This window comes from Plectropomus leopardus, chromosome 5, assembly GCF_026936395.1.
Source record: "Plectropomus leopardus strain MGB_pleo_1.0 chromosome 5, ASM2693639v1, whole genome shotgun sequence".
Lineage (NCBI taxonomy): Eukaryota > Metazoa > Chordata > Actinopteri > Perciformes > Serranidae > Plectropomus > Plectropomus leopardus.
The window spans coordinates 37,188,668-37,200,853 of NC_142180.1; the positions used below are offsets into that span (position 1 = coordinate 37,188,668).

The window sequence follows — 12,186 nt, forward strand, 5'->3', positions numbered from 1 at the left end:
AGTCTGGCTGCTTCCCCTCCTCCCCCTCCTCCTCATCCTCCTCCTCCTCCTCCTCCTCAGCCGTTTGTCAGAGTGTGAAGGAGGAGAAATGTCTTTGTTGGTCTTCCGACGGTGAATAAAAGTGTTTGCCATGTTAGCATTCCTTATTGAGACAAAACGCTGCTGTTTGCCTCAAGGTAATGAGCCACCTTTCAAATAGCAATACCAATTAGTTTTAATGAGGGTTGCTAACAATGATAACACGTCATCGTTATACAGTTGAAGCGCCGCTGAAATAGTGAGAAGTGCCACATAATGGACTGGCAGGAATCCAGGAAGCTATCATGCTCCCGACACCTGTCACCCAGCGCAGAGTAGCTCATTAACATCTGTAGCACTCCTTGAACCAGCAGCTGTATTGATACAGCGGTCACTGATGTGGTGTTTGTGCAGTGCACCTCCCAAAAAGATCGCTCTGCACTCCTCTCAGTTAATGAAATGTAAGTTTCTGTAGGAGGCATACATTTCTCCCTCTCTGTGTTCAGTCGTGGTGCTCATTGCTGCTCATGCTAATTACTCTTCCTCCATTAATTCCCAGCAAACTGCTGCTGCTGCTGCCAGAATTGTAAAAATGTATAATTACCTCTGTATAAGTATTCCCAGACATAAAAAGTTAAAAAGTAAGTGAAGAGGTGTGTTGATGTGAAAATGTAAATTTAACTGCAGATTTTTTACACCTCAGCTGCAATTTCTCACAAAACCATTTAACCTCCTCTGTATGCAAATGAGATTTTAAGTCACATGACGTGAAACTGAACTTTAGGAGCCTGTTTGTTTGCACGGACGGATGTTGTTTATTTTCTTTTTATTCTTCTTTCGTTTAATTAGCATTTTTTAAGTTAAATAAATACATACAAACAAACCAATAAAATACCAAAAGTGGTCAGCAAAGACACACACACACACACACACACACACACACACACACACACACACATATATATATATAAATATATATATATATATATATATCGTCTGATGTTTTTTCAGGGCTGATACCGATTGTTAGTAGTTAATGAGACTGCTAACCGATATTTGCAGCCGATATGCATTTAGAATGAAATTGAAAATTTTGCGGTTAGTGTTTAGAATTTGGAATTTTGATGCGTGCTTCTCCTCTGGTGATAACATCCCAGTAACCATGGCGATGGATGTTCAAAACATTAGCAGCTTTATTTCTATTGCAGCCACCGTGCTAGCCGTCATTTTTTCCAATCCAAGGCCACGTAGGCGTGTTATGGAGCCGTGATGAAAAGGTGAGCCCCCACGTATGAGGGATTTCTGGGAGATGTAGTCCACAGTTTCACAGAGGAATTGTGGATTCAAAACTTCCAGATGATCTGCTTAACTTTCTCAGAGTTATGTGATGCAATAACAGCTCTTGTAGCTCCTGCTGCATCATGAGGGAGCCAGTTCCTGCTGACGAGCACGTAGACACAGCATCATGTGACCTAGAAAAGACTTAAAAGTGTTTCCATTGCAGTTTTGCACAATATGAATATTTTTCTGAAAATTTCGTGTTTCCAGTAGTCATATTTTGTGTTTGCAATTTCAATTTGTGCATTTTGAGTGTTGGTGAGAATCTGAGGGAGACATTATTTCCTTATAGGAAGTGTAGTCTCCAGTTTTTATACAAGTCAGGATATCTGAGAATCTGCTGTATCAATCCTGACCAATATGTTTTAAATCCTTATCTTGCAAATCACTCAGCTTTATGGATAAAAGGTTTGAGAGCCATTCTGAGCAGAGAGCCGAAGAACAGATAAACTGAAAATTAAATCAATCTCTGTCACTTCCGCACTTGTGGACTGTGCAGTATCAGTATGAGTGCAACTCTACATAATAACATCTAGATCTATATAAACAGAGAAAATATGAGTTATTATCACATGCGTTTATTGTATATTAATAAAGCTGCTGTTGAAGGGTTTGCCGTTGAGACGTCCGCTCCTGCGAGTTCCGGGTCTCTTTGGACACTCCACAAGTGGTAGACAACATGCTGCAGCAGACCTTTCATCTGCACCACCCAGCTGTCAGAGTGAAGAGCCACTTCCATTAAGTGTGTGTCTTCCCACTATACAATTATATACAGACACACACGCTCAGGCTCATGAAGCAGGCACACACACGCACAAACACACACACACACACACACACACACACAGCCGTGCTCTCTGCTCAGAGTGTGTGCCGACGCTACAAGACTACTTTAGTTTTTTGTGTGTGAGAGAAGCAGAGAGCGAGAGCGTGCAACCTTTTAGAGTGCTCAGGGTAGGGAGCCCCTTTCCCTTTTACAGAACAGAAATCAGCAATTGACCTGTCACTTTTGCTCTGATAGCCATCTCTGGAAAGCAGGTCATGCACATATGTCTAAAGTGCCTCTTAACCGCATTTTATGAAGCCAGAAAATGTAATCCAATAATGATTTGACTTGAGAGCGAGCGAGAGAGCGAGCCAGCCGGCTGGGAGTGATAGCATGCACCGTTACCACTCCTAAGAGCAGCTCCAACCAAAAAAAGGGAAAATTCTTTGTCCTTATTTGATTTCAGCCACAACAGTATCACACAGATGTTGTCACTAAACAGCGAATAGGCTGGAGTCAAACACAACAAAACAGCGCTGGTGTTCATTTCCACAAGTGTTCGGGTTTGTAAGGTCATGAAAAACCTGGCTGTGATAAATATAATATAATATATTTGGTAATTTGTAAAGAAAACTCACCTTCCAAAGCCACAGGCCTGTGGGTTTATTTAAAAATCACCAAAAAATTATAAAGAAAAAGACATTGCCAACATTTAAAAAAAGAAAGAAAAAAAGTTGCCAACATTTTTTCTTTTTTTTTCCTAAAATGATTTTTTGACAGTTTTACAAGAAATCATTTAATCATTCATTAAGGTTTTTCTTTAAAAATTGCCAAATATTTAAAAGAAAAAAAAAACATCACCAAATTTCCTAATGATAATAGAAATAATAATAATAATAATAATAATAATAGTGGTAAATATAATAGTAATAATAATGATAAAATGCCCCTTTCCTTTAAAAATTGCCCCAAAATCTTAAAGACAAAAAATACCCAAAATGTTTTTTTCTAAATTGTTAAGTTTTTTAATTTTATTTTATAACAGCACTAATAATAATAATAATAATAATAATAATAATAATATAATAACAAAATGCCTTTTTAAAAAAACTAAAAAAAAATCTCCTAATTTTTTTCTGTAGAAGTGACCACAAAAAAAAAATATATATATATATATATAAACAATTAAACTTTCCAAAGAAAGCATGCCTTGGTAGTAGGGCTGGACGATGAAACCATAGCAATATCAATAACGATGTAACGTTTCCACAATTGAAATATGAGATGTAATCAATAGAACGCATTCCAGCCATGTCCACCCCGCCCTCATTTTCCACCGGTGTCTCCGCCGGTCTGTCCGAATGTCCGCTCCCCCCGCTCTGTGTGCGTGTGTGTGTGACGAGGACATGATGAGAGGACATGATGAGAGGACATGATGAGAGGACATGATGAGAGGACATGATGAGAGGACATGATGAGTGGACATGATGAGAATGAAATTCATCTGCACTCACCACATCTCAGCCTTTCATACCCTCAGGTAATGAAAAACAAACAAAAACAAGTTATCGGTATCTTATCGGCCACGAGAAGCTGGAAATTATCAGTTTATCGGTATTGGTTAAAATAATCGTTATCGTGCATCACTGGTTATGATATCTTCATATCTCACTTAGGAGTCAAAGGGAACCTTTAAGCTTGACAGAAATAGTGGTTTGATGTATATCGCGACATATATCGATATCGACCGATAAAAAATTATCGTGATCAGACTTTTTTCCATAACGCCCAGCCCTACTTGGTAGACATATTTTCTTTATTAAATGTTAGTGAACTAAATGCTAAATACAGCCATTAAAACTGTATGACCCTCCCCTAAGCCAAAATAATAATACTTAAAAAAAAAACCAAAAACATGAGTCCCTCCCTTGTGCTTCGAAAATGATTTGACTTTTTTCCCTCTTTTCACCTCAAAGTCGTAAAAAAGTCCTGGAAAAGTGTACTGACTGTTGATACTTACTTGAGTGTGTTTGCAGCATCTGAATGATTATCATCTACACGGAGGCAGACCATACGCTGTCTTTTTTTAGACCGCCTCATTTGTGCCCCCCCCCTTCTCTGTTCAGGTTCCCAAAGACAAATAGCATGGCACAAAACTAATTAGTAACCAGGAACTAGTTAGGAGATGCCCTTTGAAAAACATGTCCTGAGGCAGGATTTAAATATAGGGACAGAGTCAGTGACTGAGTGCGCCTAGGAGATCCCGGCCTCCAGGCGAGGCAGCACTTTGACCTCTGACCCTCATTATAGGGAGTGCATTCCTGGAGGGGTGAAACCCCTCGCAGCACAGAGTACAAGGGCATGGGAGGACTGTATGGCTCGCACTGCACCAGCCGAGCGCGGCCTGGTGTGTCTCACTGCCCGACCAAACCGCGGCTTGAGAAAATGCAGAGCAAGGACGCAGCGTTTTGGAAAATAATGGTGTACACTCGCTATTCTGATAGATAAATGTGTTTTTCATTTTTATGCATCTGGTTTCAATTTGTTGAAGTTTGTGGGAATGGTAGCAAAGAAAAAAGCTCTTCAGAATTTGTAATCCCATCCATCCATCTGAAATAAAACCAGGGATCATACGGTCATTAAAAAGCTGAAAAAGTCATGGGATATGTTAACGGCAATGTCCAGGCCTGGAAGAGTTTTCAAAAACTAAATATACTCTGAAAATGTTGGAAAAGTCATGGAAAGCTAACAATAACACGACATGTCCAAGGACCGTTGTACATTTGAAAATCTAATCATTATTTCTGTTTTTTAAGTTTCTAGCCCTTATAATTTGTCATTTTTTGGTGATTTTTAAAGAAAACATGGTTTGAAAGGCATGTTTCCTTTAAAAATGACCAAAAAGTAAAAAATGAATAAATTAATTAAAAATTTGCCAAAATTTTATTCTTCAAAAATCATCAAATTAGAAAAATGGCCAAAATGTTTTCTGAGGAAAAAAAACCCAAAAACATACAAAAATGTCCGCAGGCCTGCGGGTTTGGAAGTCATGTTTATCTTTAGAAATCCCAGAAAAAAATTAAAGAAAAAAAAGGAGGTTTTCTTTAAAAATGGGCAGTAAAGTAAATACATAATACAGCCATTTGAAGTTTTATGCCCCTCCCCCAAACCAAAATGCTTAAAAAATATATTTGACTGTTCCGAAATTATATGTAAATACACAGATCTACTCCTGTTCAGAATTTATTATTTTTTTAAATGAATGTATGTCTGTCCACAAGTGCATAATTTAATGTATACTTTAAAAAGCCATTAAATAGTCATGAAAAAGAAGTGATAAGGAGAATGTATGTCTGTAAAATGTGCCTCAAAGTCATTAAATAATAATTGGAAAAATGTGTATGAACTCTGTAAAATACAAAGTCAGTTGGAGGGAAAGAATAAGTGAGAAAAACAACTTTCTTGCTAAATATAGCGTTGATTCAGTGGACGGTAAAGCAAAGTGTGAACACGTGAAAAACATAATGAGAGCTTGTGTTTACATGCTGATATTTATTAGATATGTTTTCCATACGTGTGTGTGTGTGTGTGTGTGTTTATGTCAGCAGGCGTGCCCTTGTGTGTGTGTGTGCGTGTGTGTGTGTGTGTGTGCATGCCTATATTTCCTCTTAATTGCAAGTGGTGTGAAGAGTGAGTTAAGACCCCCACACACACTCGTGTGTCTCTCATGGGTTGATAATTCTCATCACTGCAAACAGACTTGGTTTACATTCATTAGCCCAACACTCACAGCAATCAGGCCACAGTGCCAGGGGCAATGGTCCTCTTTATAAAATCACATTGCCTAATAGCGGTGCTCTATAATTATATGCCATTAACATCTATCAAAATGTGCTCCTGCATGCCTTGCATATTAGCAGTGGATTTGGCAGTTTGTGTTTGTACAAATGCGTTTCTTGTTATTAGCATCTTCAGATAGTTTGCAGCAGCTTGAAGGTTGTTGCAATGTTATTTTTGTTTCGTGTGCGGGGATGTCATGTCAAGCGCTATGTTAAGTTGAGCGTGCACGTTAAAAAAACATCTTGTCATGGATGTCTTTCTATTTATTCGTTTATGTGCAGTGGCTTTGAGGAACAAAGCACAACAACAGTTTGTCAGTCATGCATGTGATTCGACATCAGGTCCAGCTTCAGAGCTGCTGATTTGATGCTTCGCTGTCACTTAATTATTTTTTACAAGTTATTTATGTCTAGCTTTTAATTACTACATGCATGGTGGCATTGAAGGTGCAAAACACAAATACAGTGGGAAAAACATTGGACAAAACACATAAAAAATAGAAAACAACATTTTAAAGAGCACAACAATGTCAAATATTGTTTTTTTAATAAGAAATTAGGTTTGTTCCTATTTTGTTGTTTGCATCTTTAACACCTTTGGGTCAAAGTTACAATCACATTTTCCAAACATAATTAGTTTATTGATTCAAACACAAACAAACCATTTGTCACTCATGCATGTGATTCTGCAGCAAGTGCAGCTTTAGAGCTTGTTATTTTCATACTTCACTCTCACTGAATCATGTTTTAGAACTTCTGTAAGTCTGTTTATCACTTTGTAAACTGTGACCTGAAGGTGCAAGACACAACAATATTGGACAAAACATATTAATAAAATAGAGAAAACAACATTTTAAAAATGTGAAATATTGCGTTTTCTGAAATAAGGATGTTTCGTTTTTATTTTTATGCATCTAAACACCTTTGGGTTAAAGATGCAGTTGTATTTTCCAAACATAATTAGTTTATTGATCAAAACACAAACAAATCATTTGTCACTCATGCATGTGATTCTGCAGCGAGTTTAGCTTTAGAGCTGCTGCATTAGTGCTGAACTGTCTCTACATTATATTTATTAGATTGTTATTAATGTCAATCTATTATTCACTATATCTACGGTGGCCCAGAGGTACAAAATTATTGGGCACAACAATATCGGGTATAATGTACAATATTTGTTTGTCTGTTTATTCTTTTTGTTTGTTTGCATCTTTTACACCTTTGGGTTAAAGAAGTAACCCCATTTTCCAAACAATATTACTATATCGTTCAAAACAACAACGATTTGTCGCTCATGCGTGTGATTCTACACAATTTTGAGCTTAAGAGGTGCATGCTAGGCCGCCCAGGTGCGTTACTAGAATGCATGCTGAATGTGAAGAAATGCTGCTCAGTATTCTAAGAATAAGCAAATAATATTCATTTAAATATCCCAAAGAACCTTCATTTTTAAATATATTAAATTAGTTTCACATTTGTGAGATGGCTCATGATTACGACTTTGAACGTGCTGCCTCATCAAACTATTTGAACAATGTCCTGTTATTAAGGGATTTTCAGTTTCGGGTTTGGACCAGCGGATCTTGTGTCGACGGGTCGGGTCGGGTCGCTGTGCTAATTGGTCATACGTGCGGGCGGAGGGGTGGTTACGATTTTGCAGGTCGTGGTCTTGAAAAACAAATCTGAGCAGGACTCTGATCACATTTCCCAAACATAATTAGTTTATTGATCAAAAAACAAACAAATGATTTGTCAGTCATGCGTGTGATTCTGCAGCGAGTCCAGCTTTATGCTGTTGTTTTGATGCTTCGCTGTCACTAAATTACTTTTAAATATTGTTTCCTTTCAGGGATGTGGGAGTGAAGACAGGCTGCGCTGCATTATCTGCAAAGCCAAGGTAAGTGTATTGATGTGTGTGTGTGTGTGTGTGTGTGTGTGTTGTGAGAGAGGGTATTATAAAAATTCAATGAGAGATGTGATGATGTCTCATTCTTTTAATCTTCCTGTGTGAAATGTAGGTAGCGAGCATTTAAACAAACAGCGTTTAAGTCATTAAGCTGCATCTCACAGAGCAGATTTAAACAGAGCAGATTCATAATACTAATGAGCAATCAGGTCTTTGTTTTGCTCTGTGATTTAGCTGATTTTCCAGCAGTTGTGTTGCTCATGAGCTGTAAGCTGTCTTATATTCCTTATTATTGCGCCAGAACACTCGCTGTGGAAGAGGAGGGAGCAACATTACAATATTTGGCAAAGGATACAAGCCATGTAATGACCAAATCTGTATTCATTTCATGAGCAGAAATTAATCACGCTTTCCTGTGGTACGTTCCTAATGCTAATTTCCCGTCAACACGTTGTGTCGTGTGTTTGTGAGTTTATTCGTATGAAATGGCGGAGCTGATGTGTCATCACAGATGGGCTTGCATGCTGGAGAAGGTGGCCGCATTACTAACCATCTCAGATTAGGAAGTATGCTGTTGATGTCGTGTATGTATTCATGCTTGTGCCGCGGGTCAAAGCATCAGAAGCCGGCGACCGAGTGTTTTATTCATTGTTTGCTCCACGGCGGCGGGTTGAAAATGTGATCTCTGCTGTCTGTTGCTGTGTGTATGTATGGGAGGATCCACTCTGTGGAAGGAAATGTCACAGTTACTCTGACAACGACCTTTCAGGATTTTAGGATATTTTAAACATGAAATCATGAACAGACACACACACACACACTCTGATGAAAGTTAAATGAAACATTTAGTCTGAGGGGAAGCCTCCGCTGATTGTTGTTGTTCTTCTTTTGTTCTCGTCTGCGTTCGGGGTCAAAGATCAGAAGGTCCGGACTGAGGTGCTTTCTTTTTTCTTTCTTTTCTCTATTTAGGACCCGGTTCTGTTTTTTACAAAACCCGAAAATTGATAACATTCGAGTTTATACGATACCGCTTACATCTGGACTCATGTCATTTAAATCCAGTCACTGGTCTGCATACATCGATTGCCCGATAGTTTTTAAATACAACTGAATTGCTTTATCAAATATTTTGCATTGGATCAAACTTAAGATAACTTTAAATAATTCTGATTTGCTGCACAAAACAAGATTTTGGAAACGCCACCATGAGCTGTCATTTTACCCTGCAGACTCTCACCTGACTCTAATAATGTGACTCGCTGTTGTTTAAATTCAAGTCTTTTTTTTTCTTCAGTTTTCCTGACAGCATTTGGCTGCAGGCAAACACATTTTTTCGGCGTCACAACCATCTCGGCTCTTTCTTTTTTTTTACCTAAGAGGGAACATTTCTGGCACTTATGCAGCTTCTCCAACTGACCGCTGCAGTTGTCTCCGTCCATTGTACCGATGGCATCGTCATCAATTATTAATGTCGGGCTGAGGCGTCCCACTGAGAGTCCAAACAGCCATGAACGGGGGTTAGTGGCAGGACTGGTGATTGCTGCGAGTGGCAGCGGTGCCATTCAGAGTGATTGTCAGGAAGCCTCGGCTGTATATTGATATGAACTCTGCTACAGTAAGTTAATGCATCTGTATAATAACATTTTAATGTCTGCAGTGGCACGGCCATTTAATATTTGTCCACAGAGGGATGTGTATGTACATCGGCAGCGACTGTAATGATGATCGTGATAATCATTTTGCGCTGCTATCACTCTGTAATGCATTACTGCAATCACCCTTGGTTAACATTAAGAGGCTTTAGCCATTAAGACTTTGTGAAAGCTCATCATACAATCAATTCCAGCCATTTCATTCTCCTCTTTTTTTTCTTGTATGTTGTTTTCCCCTTTTTGCTACGTGGTCTCAAATGTGGGCCATTTGTTTGAGTTATGCTAATTTGTTGGGGCAATGAATGCATTAATTTCATTAGCACATGGCCTCAAAGCAATAATTACCAGAGTAGGTGTGTCACAAGCAATCATGTTAAAATTTGCCAGTTAATTATTAAGATTTTGTTCTGAGGGACCTGGATTTGACACGAGTCGCCGAGGGAGAAAAAAAAAAGAGGGGAGAAAGTTAATGCATTCCAGTGGCCGAGGCTAGGTGCTTGTTGTTGAACACAGTGGGGGGTGGGTGGGGGGGCTGCGGCATTGTGGGCCTACTGGCACGATTTTTGCATGTTGACAGCTCACATTCTGGACTAATTACCGCAAATAGCAGCGGGCTAGCTGGTGCTGGGTCAATCCAGGAGGGTGTAATTATAAAGAAAAGGAGGTCCAGAGCCGCCTAATGGCCTCTGCTCCCTTTGATTGGAGTCCGGCGGAGAAGACGTCGGTTTGGGAGTTGTGAAGGAGGAAGCAGCTCCCTTCCTCGGTCCTGATTAGCTCTTGTCCGACACAGAGCCGGGGTCAGGAGGACGGGCCGTGTGTCTAACGATGCACTCTTAATAAAAAATACTGAGTCTTGGTACCGTGAGGGGTTCCTCACCTGATAACTGAAGGAGCCAAACTGGGAAAATAGAGAACTGGCTTTCTATTTAATATCCTGTCAAGACCAGAGTGTGCCGAGACCAAGACAAGACCAAGACCAAGAACGAGATTGAGTCAAGACCAAGACCAAAGCAGGACGAGACCAAATCAAGAAGACTATATATAGATATCTATATCTATATAACTATACATTTAACTATTTATATCTATATATATCTGTATCTGTATCTATAACTATAACTATAAATATATATTTATCTATTTATCGAGCTATCTAGCTATATAATAATATAAAATAGGGCAGGGCAATATGGCTTAAAAATAATATTGCAATATTTTAAGGCTATATCGCGATACATGATATATATCACAATATTTTATATGTCCTTTAAAGTAATGTTAACTACTAAAAAAAAAATAAAAATACCAAATGCACTGCAATTACAATAAAGTTAAATTAATGAATACACTGCTGTTATAATGACATGTAATAAATAAGGATATAAGAAAGTTAAGTACTTTTATAATGGAAGTTTTAAAAATGTTATAATTATGATGCTTTTACTTTGAAGGACCTGGCTCGGCTCAGGCAGGAAGCATCACTGTTTTTGTGGATTTGAAGCTTCTGGTCAGCAGTTGGATGTTAGCAGACAGTTAAACAGACACTGCTGCTTCTTTAAGACCGAGTCAAAATGCGTTTGACTCCGAGACGAGTCCGAGACCTTCTAAAAGTGATCTCGTGTATCACAACACCAGACACAAGAAATTACAACAGCGAACAGTGTTTCAAATTATACAAGTGGTTCCAACCAAGCAATCTGATTCAAAACGTGCTCAAATTACCATGACATCACTTCCACAATATCTTTTCTGAATCGCTGCTCTTGAAGAAATTGTATGATTAATGTAGCATTTCAGAGTATCAACGCGCTGGTTTCTGAAGGGTTAAAGTCATGATATAGAAATCAGTGCAGACAGAGAAACGCTCTGAGAGCTCAGCTTTCTCACTGCGTTCATTTAACTTCAAATCTGCTGCACCATGTCTGAACCTTCCCCGCCCCGTGTCTCTCAAGTGTCTCCTTAAAGGTGCTAGCATTTCCACTCCCATCCCCCCTCTCTGAAAAAATAAAAAATGTTAATCATCACTTGATTTTATATGGAAAGCAGATTATCCTTTGATTTTGATGAATGCAGCAGCTGCCAGACTCTTCATTTGACTAAAAGCAGGACATTCTGCCGAGGCCTCTCGTGTGTCACTAAGCCTCTGTCAGGACACGACTGTGACAGGAGACGACACATGAAAGGAATTCCTCCTCATGGCTTTCACAGGACAATGGGACGTGGCCTTGAGGTAGTGTGTGTGTGTGTGTGTGTGCGCACGCATGTGTGTGTTTCTTACGAGTGAACCACAGTAGGCAGGTTTTCATTAGACCACAAATTGTTGAGACTCCAAATATAAAAAATGGCTAATGGAAACTTGTTCATTTTGAAAAAAAAAATTATTTATCGCAAAGTTTCACTCTCACATGAGGCGGTATTTCAAGTGATTCGGAAGAAGCCATATTTCGCAAAATTTTCACATTTACAGATCACATGATCAGGCGCTACACGAGGCGTCGCATAACTCTTAAAAAGTTGAGCAGATCATCCTAAAGTTTTGAATCCACAGTTTCTCTGTGAAATCGTGGACTACATCTCCCAGAAATCCCTCATATTTGGCCGCTCCCATGATTAAGGGGCTTATCTTTCCATCATGGCTCCATAACACGCCTACTTGGCCTTGGATTG

General features: G+C 39.0%; 1 protein-coding gene across 2 annotated transcripts in view; it reads left to right on the forward strand.

Moving 5' to 3' along the window:
- LOC148189619 (uncharacterized) overlaps positions 1-12,186 on the forward strand; it is a 135,078-nt gene that overhangs the window by 8,118 nt on the left and 114,774 nt on the right. For both annotated transcript variants that reach the window (XM_088078153.1, XM_088078152.1), the window contains exon 3: positions 7,811-7,858. In XM_088078153.1, the coding sequence (XP_087934279.1) occupies positions 7,811-7,858 (48 nt within the window). The remainder of the gene's footprint in view (positions 1-7,810; positions 7,859-12,186) is intronic.